The sequence below is a fragment of the Anomaloglossus baeobatrachus genome (genome assembly GCF_048569485.1).
Source record: "Anomaloglossus baeobatrachus isolate aAnoBae1 chromosome 7 unlocalized genomic scaffold, aAnoBae1.hap1 SUPER_7_unloc_3, whole genome shotgun sequence".
NCBI lineage: Eukaryota > Metazoa > Chordata > Amphibia > Anura > Aromobatidae > Anomaloglossus > Anomaloglossus baeobatrachus.
This window is the reverse complement of record NW_027441817.1, coordinates 398,518-415,741: the sequence shown is the minus strand read 5'-3', so window position 1 is coordinate 415,741 and position 17,224 is coordinate 398,518. Positions and strand designations below refer to the sequence as shown.

The window sequence follows — 17,224 nt, the reverse complement described above, 5'->3', positions numbered from 1 at the left end:
CCTGCCCGGTTTCATGACCCTGAGGGGTTCACGGAACGGGGGATGGATGGGGATAATTGTCGTGACGCCACCTGCGGTACGTGGCCAGGGATTAGCTGCTGTCGCTGTCCTCCGGGGCTGATGGTAGTATCAGCAAAAGATATCGCTCCCCACAGGTGGAGCAGGCCCCGGGGAGGATGATGAGGGGTTTAGAAGTGGCAGTGGCCATTGGCGCTGAAGTGTGTGGCGCCGGTGCCAGTAATAAGAGCCCGAGTCGGCTGCTGCGGTTCAAGGTGTCCTTGTAATGCTCCGGAGGCACCGATCACCGCTGTGCTGGGCCCCATCGACCTCTGATAAGTTGGAGGAAGCCACCGGTGTTTGGAAAGTGTTCTATCCAAGGGGTGTCCCTTCAGGAGAGGGGGAACGTGGGCTATGCGTACCGCTCCCCGCCTCAGGCCCCGTGAAAAGAAAAAGGAGAAGAAGTGGTGTCGTGTCGCCAGAACTGACATCCCGACTTAACTGCCGGGTGTGTTTGAGTTGCTCCTACCTTTACCCCAAGTGGAACCCGCCCCCCAGGTGGTTATCCTAGTGACCGGAAAGTCCCAAGCTTCGTGATAGCCAACCCCCTGCCTACCCTAGTCCGGCTCCCTAGTGAGAAATCTCCTAAGCTGTATGTAAGTGTGAATGTGGAACACCGGTGATTAACCCCCTCCTTATCCGAGGTGAATACTGCACCATAAATGAGGTGCAATACTCTGTGGCGACTGGAGTCGCAGGGGCGCCACAAATGCATCCTACCACCCACCCTTGACTGTCCGATGCTTTATTTAACCTTTTGGAATATCACTGGGCCTCAATGAGGTCAGAAAATCAAATACAGACCTGTCTACAGACTAGAGATGGGCAAATTGGTAAAAAGTGAATTTGGCATGTTCACTGGAATTTGGCTGGGAAATTTGATTTGCTTTGTATGGCAGCAACTGCAGCTCTGGTCACCTCCTCACCTGTGCTTTCCATGCTGGATGGACCTTGATGCTAGTCATGATGTCATCATGTGTGCCACCCCGTGTCCCATGGGCCGATTCTCATTATGAAGACATGACTTTAGAACGTGCATCAAGACACGGGAAGCACCAGAAACGTGAAGATGAGCTGGAACCAGAACTGTTGTCTCAGGAATCCGGTGGAGCACCAGACTGGAGCTGCCTCAGGGGGGACAGGTGAGGGGCTAGGTGTGTATGACATCCTATTGGTTTTTTACTAATATGACATTAGAAAGTGGCTGCTGGTGAGCCGTCATTCTGCTGGATTTGCGCAAAATGAATTCCCAAAGTTTCAAACTTACTAGAATCCTAAAATTTTGAGAAATTCTAAATTAATTTGAAAAAGTTAGTTTAGACACAATTTGCTGGTTCTTACTTATAATTTCCCAATATCAGGTAACATTTATTCTGACATTTACTTGTTTTTACTTACAAAATATGAGAATTCCGGCATTTTACCATTTTGCTTTGTGACAACAGTCCAATATAATGGCCGCAGCCACGGGTGTTGTATGGAGCTCACATTCGGCATGTAGGGTGGTGCTAGGAATAATGGCGCTCAGACACGACGATCAGTCTCTCCACCTGGTTGACGATAAATGCAAATCGTGAAGAGATAGATTTACTCGGGCATCGGAGAACAATAACAACGTGTCGTATTGCCGGGTTCAGGTATCTGACCTCCGTGCATGAAGGATTTACATAAGACATTTTATCTGCTCCGCAATCGATAAAAATAAACTAGGCAAATCATGGAGGAGATCATCACAATCACCTGCGTCCTACTGGTGTCAACAGATGTTCCTCAGTTTCCATCACATAATATAAAAAAAGCAACAATAAGAGGATAATGTCCTCCAAAAATCAAGTATTACTCACAGCAAGTTGGGCTGCAGTGTGTACATCGCCCTGGCCAAAAACTGATGCTCTAGCAGGATACAGCTAAACCCCCACTAAGTGGAGGCACCACAGGTGCAGGAGAAGCAGATCACACACACACCTTCATGGAATGGAGGGGAGGTGACTGCTAGATGATAAAACTGCACACAAGTGGCTTGCATAGAGCGCTGTTCACATGCAGATGACACAGTCACAAACCCGCAGCCTATTAGGTAACGCCCTTCTATTAGATCAGGCGGGCTGCCAAGCCGTACTCCACTGTATATCATGCACGGACAGACACTCTACAATGCAAGGCCCAACAGAAAGGGGCCTGGCTGTATCCTGTACAAACAAAAAAATATGAGGTTTTTGTTGGTATTTATGGCCAGCCACTTGTGTGCAGTTTTATCATCTAGCAGTCACCTCCCCTCCATTCCATGAAGGTGTGTGTGTGATCTGCTTCTCCTGCACCTGTGATGTCTCCACTTAGTGGGGGTTTAGCTGTATCCTGCTAGAGCATCAGTTTTTGGCCAGGGCGATGTACACACTGCAGCCCAACTTGCTGTGAGTAATACTTGATTTTTGGAGGACATTATCCTCTTATTGTTGCTTTTTTTATATTTAGTGTAGGGACCTACAGACATGAGGTCCCGTGACGAGGGTGTAGGCTTACGTTTTATGGCCATAAATACCAACAAAAACCTCATATTTTTTTGTTTGTACAGGATACAGCCAGGCCCCTTTCTGTTGGGCCTTGCAATGTAGAGTGTCTGTCCGTGCATGATATACAGTGGAGTACGGCTTGGCAGCCCGCCTGATCTAATAGAAGGGCGTTACCTAATAGGCTGCGGGTTTGTGACTGTGTCATCTGCATGTGAACAGCGCTCTATGCAAGCCACTTGTGTGCAGTTTTATCATCTAGCAGTCACCTCCCCTCCATTCCATGAAGGTGTGTGTGTGATCTGCTTCTCCTGCACCTGTGGTGTCTCCACTTAGTGGGGGTTTAGCTGTATCCTGCTAGAGCATCAGTTTTTGGCCAGGGCGATGTACACACTGCAGCCCAACTTGCTGTGAGTAATACTCAGTTTCCATCACCTGGTAGAGATCATGGACAGGAGCCCTTGGGCTCAATCACAGCATAGTCCTTGAGATGAGATGGCAGCTGTGGGGGCGGCTTCAATAATTGTCTTTCTCATGGACACATTTTATCTTATTTCTGTAGGGGCCCCATCATTTCCAGAGAAGTCTCCATTGAAAATGGTCCTCCTCTGGGGCTAGAAGGCCCTTGTTTACTCCCCAAACTCTACTAATGGTTGACATCAAGACAAGGCGAACGAAAACTGAGATGCAGGAGAACATCTAAGAGCCTTGGACTGGTTTCCTCCATTGTGTTATCAGATGTGATATTTTGGATGAGTTTTTAAAAACCTACCAAACCTCTTATCTGTTATAAATATTGTGAGGATTTCCTTCTCGTTCCTGCACTAAATGTTGACGTGCGTTCTTCAAAAACTAAAGAAGTCATGAAATGGAAGTAATGATCACAAAGACCATATGCAACCAATTTTCTAACTAAATAGATTTCCAAGATGTTATTGACATGCATTTCTGACCAGATATCAGTAGCAACCCATCCAATCCACACAGACAAAAAAATCAAATCATAGATGCCCATAAATTATGTGTATAATGAGAAATAATGCCAGGAGTTAGTATTCAACACATAAAGAAAGGTGCAAAAACCACAGAATGTCCTGAAACCAGCTGAAATCTATCGGTAATTAGAAAGGAAAAAAAATATTAGCTGGTTCAATTGATGATAAAACGTTGTCTCATTACCAATGTGTCACACAAGAAACATCTCATGATGTGTAAAACCAGTGAGCTATCTCAAGACCTTCACAACCTTATTGTTGCAGAACATACTGCTGGCATTGGTTACAGAAGTTCTAAACTCCTGACAGTTCTAGTGAGCAGTCTTGAGGCCATAATTCGAAAGTGGAAAGAACTTCATTTCACCAAAAACCGACCACAACCAGGTATTAAACACATTTCAGTACCAGGTTCAATACTTTTTCCCGGTGTCATTTCTCATTATTACACATAATTTATGGACATCTATGGTGATCTCTTGGCCTGTGTGGATTGGATGGGTTGTTACCAACATCTAGTGAGAAATTCATGTCAATAGCATCTTGAGAAATATATTTACTTAGAAAATTGGTGACGTGTTCAATACTTATTTCACCCCACGAAGCAGCAGTTTTATGGAGAGACTGTGACACTTGCAGTTTGGTGGTTGGTCTGGGCAGGGTCCTCATCAGTGGCCACGCTTTTCTCTTTAGTGTGGGGATCAGTACAAGTCCCCGGCCCCCGATACCTCGCCTGCTCTATATTTTACTGTGAGACCGTTTGATTTGTTGTTTGTGTTCCCAGCTAGTGACATGGCCACCTTGATTCGGAGATATATACTCCATGACGCTCCTATAACTGGTGGCTTTTCTAGTCCCTCTGGTTTCTGCTATGGAGGAATATAAAAAGCCATAATCCAGTGGAGAATTGTGCTGCCACCAGACCTGCGAGGGTTAAGTACAGATAAGCTGCCCCAGTCTTTGCTGTCATTACTGACCACTTTTCTTGATGTGGTTTTATGGGCTTTGCAATTGTTTCTATGAAGCCATTAGTTTGTGAGTGGTAGAATGATGGCCAGAAAGGTCGGATCCTGCACAGTCTACATGGTCCCCGTAACCTTGGCCATAAGTGCAGGGTCCCGATCCCTTAGGGTCTTTTACAGATTCCGGCCCTGCTAACCTCATGCACCAGCTCTTGGCTATGGTATAGCAGTATCTTGGCAGAACATTGGTATGTCTGGTGGCGGAGTCAAGATTAAAATATAGTTCTTCTATAAATAAATATATCTGGCTACAGGAAACCAATGTATACGGTGAAGGTGTATACATATATTCAAACAGTGCGGAACATTCCGGAGATATTCTATTGTAGGGGGACTTAGTATTCTGACACTATGGCCAGGAGTAACCTTTATATCTGAATAGATGCACTGAGATTGGATGCAGTGGGATTAGTTGCACTGGGATTGGATGCATTGGGATTAGATGCATTGGGATTGGATGCGGTGGGATTAGATGCACTGGGATTGGATGTACTGGGATTGGATGCATTGGGATTGAATCTGGGATTGGATGCACTGGGATTAGATGCATTGGGATTGGATGCTTTGGGATTCAATGCATTGGGATTGGATGCAGTGGGATTGGATGCACTGGGATTGGATGCAGGGGGATTGGATGCATTGGGACTGGATGCACTGGGATTAGATGCATTGGGACTGGATGCTTTGGGATTCAATGCGCTGGGATTGGATGTAGTGGGATTGGATGTAGTGGGATTGGATGCATTGCGACTGGATGCAGTGAGATTGGGATTGGATGCCAAGGAGTTGGATGCACTGGGATTGGATGCATGCTCTATGACCCTATTCATGTAGGTGAACTATACTTGGATGCATCATACATGCCTCCAGAAGAATTCACACATCAGCCTCCAGCTCCGCCATTCTGCAAAAAGCGTTAAATTGTCACTAATTGTTATATTTCCAGGTTTCCACATTGCATGTCAGGATATTTTCCATGCCTTGTCCAGTCATCCACAATGTGAGGCTTTGTGAGTCATATTATATGGTGAAGGGGCACCAAGTCTTCATGTATCAAAGGTTTGGTGATGGAAAATCCAGAAATTGTCCATTCTACCATCTAACCTGTCCTGGTGGAGAACAATGATGGTCTGTGGCCCCCAACATGAAGCCGTGTGTGGCCTGAGTGGGACTGCACCAGATGATCAAATTCATACCGATCCTGTACATGTGATACATTTATTGAATTAGATCCATTAAATACATAGGTAGGAAAAGAAACAAGCCAATCAGCAAGTGTGAACTGGGCTTAAATGGACAAAGCAAGTCCAAAAACATTAGGATAAGTGGAGAACACGAGGAGTTAAATGCTTAAACATGATAAGATTTCACATTGTAAAGGCCCCGTTACACGCAGTGACATCACTTGTGATCTCGCTAGCGATGTGACATGCCCAGATCGTTTTTACGATTTGCGGTGATCGCTCATAGGTAGTTTTGTAGCGGTCACACGTACACATCTCACAAACGACGCAACATCGTTCAGCGATATATTGTTTGACCAAGGCGGTCGTGTGGATGTTGTTCGTCGTTGGCAGGGTGTCACTTGTAGCAATATGTCTGCTGCGTTCCAAACAGCGAACAATATTTTGAAACTGAACGACGTGTCAGCGATCAACGATTTTCACCCTATTTACGATTGTTCGGAGTCGCACGTAGGTGTCACACGCAACAACGTTGCTAATGACTACGGAAGTGCGTCACGGAAACCGTGACCCCAACGACATATCGTCAGATAAATCGTAGCGTGTAACGGGGCCTTTAAATGTCTTGCTTTATCAGGGAGAGATCTTGAAGACACTCCCTGATGAAGCAAAACATGTTAAAAAAAAGTGAAACATTTTTCTCCTTGTGTTCTCCATTTACCCTACATGTAATACATTTGTAGTCGATGAGATGGGCCCAAACAGATTTGGTAACAGGGATCTCCAGGGCACCAAAAGAAAGAAAAATCTTTTAACTTTTCAATAAAACGTGAGAAGAAATTAGACAGTGAAAATTTAAGAGGAGGACGAGGAGGAGGAGGAGGAGGAGGAGGAGGAAGGCCACAATTGCTGCTGCTTTTTACTTTTACAACTTTCAGTTTGACTGAAACTACAAATGTCATTGTCATCAGTGAGAGGAAATTAAAATTACAAACTAAACAAACAGAAAACAGGAAACTTCCTAAAGGCAGAAGTAAGGAGAGGACAGAAGACGTCGCCGGGTCTAGGGTTTAGTCCTGCCCACACTGATGGACATTGCTCTCACGTCTTGGTCACCGGACTCCACTATAGTCTTGAAGATGTCTCCAGGTCCAGGGTTTAATCCTGCCCACACTGATGGACGTTGTTCTCACGTTTTGGTCAGAGGACTCCACTATAGTCTTGAAGACATCTCCGGGTCCAGGGTTTAGTCCTGCCCACAATGATGGACGTCACTCTCACATTTTGGTCAGAGGACTCCACTATAGTCTTGAAGACGTCTCAGGGTCCAGGGTTTAGTTCTGCCCACAATGATGGACGTCACTCTCACATTTTGGTCAGAGGACTCCACTATAGTCTTGAAGACGTCTTCGGGTCCAGGGTTTAGTCCTGCCCACAATGATAGACGTCACTCTCACATTTTGGTCAGAGGACTCCACTATAGTCTTGAAGACGTCTCCGAGTCCAGGGTTTAGTCCTGGCCACACTGATGGACGTTGCTCTCATGTTTTGGTTAAAGGACTCCACTATAGTCTTGAAGACGTCTCCGGGTCCAGGGTTTAGTCCTGCCCACAATGATAGACGTCACTCTCACATTTTGGTCAGAGGACTCCACTATAGTCTTGAAGACGTCTCCGGGTCCAGGGTTTAGTCCTGCCCACAATGATGGACGTCACTCTCACATTTTGGTCAGAGGACTCCACTATAGTCTTGAAGACGTCTCCGGGTCCAGGGTTTAGTCCTGGCCACACTGATGGACGTTGCTCTCATGTTTTGGTTAAAAGACTCCACTATAGTCTTAAAGACATCCCCAATATTTAGTATTCAATAAGTGATCCTTAACGCCATAGATAATATAGCAGAAAGATGATCCCAACAACCAGTGACCCCGGTGTCCATTGTATACACCTTCTACACCACCAGCTTCCGATTCTCCTCCAGTACAACCACTGGTAGGATGTCTTCTGCCCGACCTGCTCACATTCATCCCTCGTTACTTCCCCAGGAGAAACTGAGAGCGGCAGGAGAGGGTAACATCATCTTACAGACCCCTCTAAGTCTGGGGTTACCGAGAACCAGGAGCACAGACTGGACAGGAGTGAAGGACGACATCAGCATCAACGCCTCCCAGAATCCCGACTGAAGGAATGCAATAATAGAAAAATAGACAATCAACTGTAAAGTGTAAAAGACACCATAGAAAATGAGGAAATGCATCATTCTACAAACCACAGCTTCATATGACCTCCGCCGTCTACTGTCCTCTGACTCCACACCTCTCACCATCTTCTGACTGTGTCGATTTAGTGTCCATACGGTGCAGATGCTGGACATCAGTATTACCATGAAAGGTATGGAGGTAACAATCAGAACCGCATTCATAAATCCTGACCGCTGCCCGGCCAGCACCTTCAGGACAGATGGAGGACTTTCTGTAATGTTTCGAGAACTGGTATTAGGAGAAAGCAGCAGTAAACTGCTAAAGAAGCTGATGATGAAGGACACAACCAGAAGCACCAACAACATCCAAGAAACCATGGAGCTAAGGTGGAACTTCACCCAAGAAAGCAGTCTGGCCTGGGAAATCTTTATAAAATAGAAGGCCCCGAGGCCGGCGGTCAGCCACGCACAAGAGCTGATGCTGCAGAGCAGTAAGATGATGTACAGATAGGACAGGTCTAATGTGGACGAGGTCTGAATACAGTCATCCATGATGCCGGCAGCTATCAGAGCATTGTAAGTCATGTTCAACACACCGAGGCACACCAGGATTTTACTGCTGCTGCTCATGATCTTCTGCCAGTACAAGTCATAGACGATGACGGAAACAATAAACATGTTGAAGACTAATCCAATAATAATCTCCAGAGCTACAGTAATGACAGAAGCCACCTCATTCATGTTGAAGAGCTCCATCATCTCCATCAGACGATCACCTGTCATGTTCCCTTGTACAGTACAAGGTCACCGCCTTCTCCAGATTTCACAACACGAGGAAAGGATCAAGGAAAAATTCCAAAAATAAAACACTTAGCAAACTCGTCTCCTCCACCTAATCCTCTTTCTGTTATTGTCCAGGGTAGGAGGCTTTCCTCCACCACTCATGGATCCAGTAGAAGCTTCTGATCCCACGTCCCGGCCGCCTCGATGTGCACATGTAGCTGTAGAGAGAAATGGTTCATGGAGTTATGGACGACTCTCACTTTTTATCAGGGTCAGAAATTGACATCCCAAAAGAGGACCTGGATTTTAATATATGCAAATTGCCGGAGCATGGAATTTCTGCAGCCCTTTGTAAGAACAAATAGGCTAAAACGATGCAAACACATTTCTTTACCTTTCACGTAAATCACCTGTCGCCTTTTCCTCGGTCAAGTGTGAGGACACACTCTGGTCAGTCTGTAGGGATCAGCAATCCAGTACAATAATATGACCCCCACATGTAAAGCAGCCACCCAGCTTTATTCTTCATGTGTCATTTATTTCCTCCCAGCTCAGGTTTATCCACATATGAACGTGTCATTATGGGCAGCTGTGGTCTCCAACCTCTGCACCGGTGGAGTACGTGGTCACGGTAAGGCCTGGTATCAATCATACTGTGCAGCTGTGGTCTCCATACTCTGCACCGGTGGAGTACGTGGTCTCCGGTATGGACAGGGATCAGTCATTTTGTGCAGCTTTGGTCTCCAGCTTTAGCACCAGTCGAGTACATAGTCTCTGGTATAGACAAGGGTCAGTCATCATGGGCAGCTGTGGTCCTCAGCTTCAGCATCGTTCAAGTACATGATCTCTGATATGGACAGCAGTCAATTATCATCGGCAGCAGTGACGTGATCTCCAGCCTCTGCACCAGTCAATCACATGGTCTATGGCATGGACTAGGGTCAGTCATTATGGGCAGCTATGGTCTCCAGCCTCAGCACTGGTCAAGCATGTGGTCTCTGGTATGGACAGAAGTCAGTCACTATGGGCAGCTGTGGTCTACAACCTCAGCAGAGGACGAGCACGTGGTCTCCAGTATGGACAGGAGTCAGTCATTATGGGCAGCTGTCATGTGGTCTTCAGCCTTATCACTGGTCAAGTATGCTGTCTCTGATATGGACAGGGGTCATTCATTATTGGCAGCTGTAGTCTTCAGCCTCAGCACTTATCGAGTATGTTGTCTCCAATGTGGAGAGTGGTCATTTATTATGGACAGTTATGGTCTCCAGCCTCGGCAACAGTTGAGTACGTGGTCTCCGGTGTGGGCAGGAGTCAGTCTTTATGGGCAGTTGTGGTCTCCACCTCAGCACTGGTATATTATATGGTTTCCGGTGTACACAGGGGTCAGTCATTATGGGCAGATATGATCTCCAGTCTCAGCACCGGTTGAGTATATGGTCTCCGGTGTGAATAGGGGTCAGTTATTATGGGCAACTGTCAAATGGTCTCCAGTCTCAACAACAGTCAAGTACGTGGTCTGCGGTATGGACAGGGGTCAGTAATTATATGCAGCTGTGATCCCCATCCTCAGCACCGGTAGACTATATAGTCTCCAATTGGACAGAGGTCAGTCCTTATGGGCATCTGTGATCTCCAGTCTCAGCACCGTCAAGTACGTTATCTACGGTGTGGACATGGGGCAATCTGTGAACACAATATGAAGTCATCTGACAGCAGATTTGAGCTTTGGAAGTGGAGCTCTGCCACACCCGATAGGTCTCTGATGTCACGGTGGTGGGTAACGCCTTCCGAGTAGTGATGTGGCCATACTGAGCACGTGCGACAGGCTTTGTGATGGGGTTAAATATAATATTAAAAAGGGGAGAGAAAAATAAAATAAATAAATAGTTAATGACGCCAAGGTCATGCTGATTCTATACATACCTGTAGTGGTCAGCTCGGATGTGTAGGTTTTGAAACACAAGAAAGTAAAGTTTGTAAAATGAGTAGCTTCTTGAGTGACGGCAGCTGCCGATCAGCTAATAGCTTGGGTGCATATTCATGTAGCGCCCCTGAGCCACTCAGGGCACTACAAGGAACTGCATCCTCTTGGGAATGCAGGACCTAACCCCTGGTTCGACCTGGAGTACTAGTTCTCCACTCCACACCGGGCATAGAGGGTTAAACATGAAAGGGGATGGTTGCCTATTTTAGGAACGAGTCCCGGGATTAGCTAGCCTAGTGGGAGGCGTCAGCAGTGAGAGAAAAGAGTGGCACATAGTGAGGTGTGCGGACGTGCCTGAGCTGGGTCCGTGCAACGGTGACCCGGGGGCACGAGAGAGAGGTCGCCAGGGCGGGTACGGACAGATACCGCTGGGACCGGAGCATGCACGGGGCACAGGGCCCTAGGTCAGGCGCCAGTTCTACACGGCTTGATAATCACCTGCACGGTGAGGGCACCTTCATGGGCTTCACCGAACCAAATAATCCGGGGGCATCAGTAGTAAACTAGGATCGGGATTCGGACACTTACCTCCCCATAGGGTCCGCACTGCCCGCTGTATGGAGAAGGAGACTGTACCCAGAAAGGGACGCTCCATGCTATGGTGACCAAACCAACAGAGAGTTCCGGGGACAGAGCAACCTGGGTCACTACATTGGCCATTGGCACTGATACTCCAGTGGACCTGAACCAGTAATCCAAGGGTCTGAGTGAGTAGAGACTGTTCAAGACAACCTGGTGTGGTCTCCGTTATTGCCTTTCACATCTCCCAGGCACGGCCCTACCTACGGAGGGCCTAACACCTTTGCTGCAACCACCACCATCCTTCGGAATACCCACATTCAGCAGTGGCGGTTCTACACTCGTAACCGCAACCCGCAGGTGGCATCACGTACACTAACTTTCACCCCTACTGTAAATACCCCCTTTTACAAAAGAAACCCCAGGGCACGGAACCGGGCAACGGCCACCAGAGTGACATTCCCATTTGCTACCGCCCGGGACTGAGTACCCCCTTCCCTGGGCGTGACATTCATAGTTATCCCCGCCCCCTGCTTGTCCTCCTACCCCTGTTATATATGCTAATTCTATTATTGACTCATTTTACTAATGGACTAGAAGGACCTGTGCTGATGTCATAACCATGTGACCAGAAGGGGTGGGGCCTCAGGCAACATAGATGATACCAGGAAGCAACATTATTTTTGTTAGTTGAGGCCCCGCCTATTCCGGTCACATGGGTATGACATCAGCACAGGTCCTTCTAGCACTTAGTAAAACGATTCTATAATAGAAATAGCATATACAGTATAACAGATAGGGGCAGGACGGACAGGCCGGGGGCAGGAATCACTATGAATACCCACCACAGCTATCAGCTGATCGGCAGCTGCTGTCAATCAAAAAACTGTTCATTTTACAAACTTTACTTGCTTGTGTTTCAAAACCTAAACATCCGAGCTGACCACTACAGGTATGTATAGAATCAGCCTGGTAGTGCCAGTATAGCACTGGCTTTAGGTTATATAGGAGAATTCTGGTGATTGGTGGCTTTAATGGTCTCTGTCTTTTCTGCAACAATTTGGGTCTGCTGCGTTGAGTTCTCTGGGGGACTAATTTTAGGCATTGGGACTGCTGCATATTGTTGGGCTATTGTCGGTTCAGCATATTATTTTAGCACTGACCAGATACTCGGTGATTCATCTCATACTGGACCATTTTTCCATTTTTTTTTTGCAGTAGCACTTTATTGAGGTATCCTGGTGGTCGGTACTATTTTGTGTGGCAGGCAGGGGCATCTAAGCGCAGTGGAATGGGGGCAACACAAACGTTAGGATGTCTAACCTCCGTGGAGGGTGAGCCTTATTACCTCTGCTATTAATATTTGGGTCACACCGCCTATTTTGGGGCCATCACTGCATGTTTGACCTATCTACCTTTACATTGTGTTCATGTCGCGGGCGGAGGAGGGGACGCTGCGCTCTCCCACTGCTCGGGTCCGGCTGCTGCTGCTGCTCGGTGGTGGCTCGAGCGGTAGGCCGGATCCCGGGGACTCGAGCGGCATTCCTCACCCGTGAGTGAAAAGGGGGTTTTGATTGTGGGGAGTTGGTTATTGTCCGTGACGCCACCCACGGTTGTGGTGATATTGGTGACACCACCGCTGCTCTGGACAGGGATCCCGGGAGCGGTGACAGGGAGCAGCTTGGATGTTAGTTCTCCCCTCCGTGGGTAGGGGGTTGGTTGTCCCGGGGCCCGGTGATGGGGTAGGGATGGATGGCAGGCGGGTTACGGGGCCTGGTGAGGTGCAGGGTCGCGGGGGCAGTGCTGTGCCGCACGGCACGGTGGTACTCACTCAGCCAATGATGAGGACACAGTTCTTGGTAAAACACACGGCTGGATGGACGGGTCCCACAGACGGCTGCGGTGTTGTTTCTCCCGGCAGGTTGATGGTGACTGCCTTTCCCTGCACCTATGTAGTGTAACGGTTCCAATGGGTTCCCACCAGTAACCTGCTCCCCAGCTTGGATATGGGCTGAAGGAGCCCCTTTTGCCCGCAGGCTCTGGCCCTGGGAACTTTAGCCTTGGCGGTGACTGTGTTTCCCTCTCTAGGTTGGACGGTTGCCTTCTGTCGGGACTTGGCTGCTGGGAAACCCAGGAGGTTCCCTTCGCTAACGGATTTGGCAAATTCACGGCGACTCCTAGCCTTGCCGGGGTCCGTAAGCCCCTGCCGGATGGTGCTGGCTTCTCTTTGCGTACCGGTCCGGTACCGCCGGGCCACCGCCCGTCCACGGTCCTTGCGGTTAGCTCCAATAGGCCACTCCTGCAGACGGTCACCACCGTCTGACAACCTTGCTGATCCGTCCGGGCCACATATCCGGACCCACTTCAGTCTGCTCTACTACCACTTTCCTTCCTTCCACTTTCACTTCCAAACTCTATCTCTCTAAACTTCCACTACTCTTCCCGCCTCCAGGACTGTGAACTCCTCGGTGGGCGGGGCCAACCACCTGGCCCACCCCCTGGTGTGAACATCAGCCCCTGGAGGAAGGCAACAAGGGTTTTGTTTGACTTTGGTGTGCCTGACTGGGAGTGTGGGGTGTGGTGGTGTTGTTCTCTGTGGCCCCTGGCTTGTCCAGGGCGCCACATTCACTTCCCGCTACACCACTATTTTTCTTTTGCGTTTTGACTTTTTAATATTTTTGAGTTTTAGAGGTTTTTCTTTTGGTTTGATCTGTTAATATCTCTTCAAGCAGTATAAGTTATTCGCTCTGGTCTTAAATCCTATATTGGACATATGATGCCCCAGGTGAAGGGTTGTGAAGGCCGATGAAAATCCATCAGGAATGGTCACGGACACAGAGTCCAATGCAGACAAGTCGCAAAGCTCCATGGTTATACTCAGCTGAGGCACTGGCACTTCTACGGTATTAAACAGCAGAGGTTAATTAATCCAGTAACACAAATGTTTCTATGATGGAGTCACATATCGAGAAACAGAATCCATGCCTGGTGCACTGGGAACAAATCAGTCCCATCACAACATGTGCCGATCTCACCGGGAACATGGCGCGAGATCCCCTGGCCGGTTATGGTCACTGTCTCAGTCTTCTGTGAAGGAAATGTTGTTTCTGTCGGGGCATCGGCACAATGGCTACAATTACTGCACATCATACAGGAATGGCTGGGACATGTGGAGGGGCTACTTCTCAGGTTGGAGGTCACTCTCACTGGAAAGAGGTTTTCCTCAATCACCTGCCAATGTCTCAGTGACTGGTTCAGTTCCCTGCACTCTCCTGATTCCCACAGCAATGTCTCTGATCTGTGAGTCCTCTGCTCACTTTTCCGATTCAGTATTTCTTCTGAATTACATTAGACCACATCAAAGAGGAACAAAGGATCTGGCACCAACTTACCACCAGTCATGGTATAAAGTCTCATATTTTCCACCAATCAAGACAATCCAACGCAACATTTTGTGCCAACATAACCACAGAGCCCAGCTCAATAGTGCCGAAGACAACTAGAAGGCCCTCGTCCCAACCCGCTCTATCTCCTGAGGGTCATTAGAGCCACTATAAAAGTGCAATATAACTCTAACCCTAAGACACAAAGCAAAGTACGCACTGAGCTGAGACCCAAAGGCACAATTATATATTATTATTATTTATTATTATAGCGCCATTTATTCCATGGCGCTTTACAAGTGAGAGAGGGTATACGTACAACAATCATTAACAGTACAAGACAGACTGGTATAGGAGGAGAGAGGACCTGCCCGCGAGGGCTTACAGTCTACAGGAGGAGAGAGGACCCTGCCCGCGAGGGCTCACAGTCTACAGGGAATGGGTGATGGTACAATAGGTGAGGACGGAGCTGGTTGCGCAGTGGTCTATATATATATAGATGTGTGTGGAGTTGGGAAGGAGTTGTTCTCTAATATGTAGCTTACTGTCCATCCCATGGGGTTTTTTCTTCTCCTGGATCCACATGTCAGGTTATAGGTTGGACTTTATGGACTTGTGTCCTCTTCGAACCTTAAAACTATGACACTATGGCAGTCAATAAGATGTCTACAATAACATATAAGGCCATTGTTGGTAATGTCCCAGCAGCTACGGAGATGACAGACGGGAATCACTCAGCCCCATTCTTCAAATGTGCCCTGAGTAATGATAATAAGCCCAATAGTAATAGAATAAGGAGCCTAATAGACAAGGAATGGTTAGAAGATATACACAGATAATTCTGCAATAGTCTACAATAAAGCTATCACATTGAGTTGTCTTTTGCATGATGAGGAATTTCAAGAGTGGTGGTCCATAGTATTGGAAAACTAATAGTCTCCAGACATAGCTCGGACTCCTGTTCTATCATTAATAATCCAGTACAATATATTCTGCCGTCATTTCCATAATGTAAGACAATCACATAGCTTCTTCTTTAATTTGGGATTTCCAAAAATTAATAATAGAGCCTGAGAAGTTGGGTAGCTCAGGGCGTTGAGCCAGCGGATGGCCATCATGGTAGAATTAGAGCTCAATGATGTGAACGTCCCGAGCATAATAACCATGAAGAACGATATCTCAAAATAAACGCGGATGATCATGATCCTGATGGCCTGAACATGGCCCTGGACCTGGGGGGATGAAATGTGGGAATTACGCATGGTGTGGATGTGTCTCACCAGAGTCTTGACGCTGAGGCCGATGGAGAGACAAGTCATAGAGACCGGAATGCAGAATCCGAGCACGGGGCTGGAGATGATGTAGTCCACATCCACGCTCCTGCTGCATATGGTCACCTCCTCAGATTGATTCTCAGCAGTTTCCATATTGGTGGCCCAGAATAGTGGCATAGTAATGACTACCGACCACACCGCCGACCCTGCCATCAGCTGTGGAAGAAAGGAAAAGAACTTCTCTTTTATCCGGAGGAACAACCAGTGAGGGGAACTGACCAGCCGGGCGCAGTAGAGTACAGACAGCCAAGTGGTATTCCACAGACTGAATCCGACCAGTGTGAACTGGAGGCTGAAGAGGATCAGGCACAATCTCTCGTCAAACATTTCATATATCTCAGAATATTTGAAAACATTATCGACAGTCAGACACCATTGGTAGAAAAGGTTTACGAGGCTGATAACCAGCAGGATGCCATTGTAATTGCACCAATCACTCATCCTCCTCCAGAGGCCAAAATACAAAACCGCAGCTGTTGAGTTTAGGAGGGTCCCCGACATCCCAGTGAGTATCATGAGGATTAACCTGATTACCCTCAGAGCTGAAATCATTGTGTTCAATCCTATGAATTCTGCTGCAACAAGAAGATCGTCCGTAGAAACTAGAGAAGCAGCAGTAAATATGTGTCCATCGGACGTTTCCCCTATATGAGGGGTGGCGGAGGACGTCTACCACTGTGCAGCTTTATAGCTTCATCTACCCAGGCTTCTGCCCTTCATCTGACCCTTCATTTGATAGGTGTTGATTTTACAGTCTTATCATTTACATCCATGGAATGATCTGTGCCAATAATAAGTGTATAAGGATCAAGCCTCTGGAGGTAGCAGGAGGACATTGACTAATATTACTTTCCACTGCAAAAACAACTAGATTTGACTGTCCAAACAAGATGTAATGCCTGATCTGCCTCCTGGTATCGGTGCCAGGACCCTATATATAGAGCTCACGCTGCTTGAGGCACTGTTGGTGCTCACACCATCCTGCACTATCAGGCTGAATGTACAGATGGCCATGTGCAGGGTTATCCTACTCCCCATCCCTTAATAAAGGGGTTTTCTAGTTTTAGAAAGGTGGATCCCAAACATTTCCTGGAATGTAAAATAACAACGCTCAATAGGACTGAACCTCTCCGACTCCGGCTCCTTCCCTCTCGTTCACATAGAATTGTTTTATCTCAGCCTTGTCCACCCCCGGCCCTTACCATGGAATAAAAATCTCCTCCTTGGTCCAATCTCATCCTCTACCAATATCCTATCAAA

The 17,224-nt window shown here is 47.4% G+C and overlaps 2 protein-coding genes across 2 annotated transcripts; both read right to left on the bottom strand.

The window, feature by feature from the left end:
* Window positions 1-7,784: 7,784 nt before the first annotated feature.
* On the bottom strand, window positions 7,785-8,744 carry LOC142259416 (taste receptor type 2 member 39-like). The gene has a single exon (XM_075331829.1). It carries the CDS (start codon window positions 8,742-8,744, stop codon window positions 7,785-7,787), a length of 960 nt encoding a protein of 319 aa, XP_075187944.1.
* A 6,884-nt stretch (window positions 8,745-15,628) lies between these two features.
* On the bottom strand, window positions 15,629-16,516 carry LOC142259415 (taste receptor type 2 member 40-like). The gene has a single exon (XM_075331828.1). The coding sequence runs from the start codon at window positions 16,514-16,516 to the stop codon at window positions 15,629-15,631; it is 888 nt and encodes a 295-aa protein (XP_075187943.1).
* Window positions 16,517-17,224: the final 708 nt, after the last annotated feature.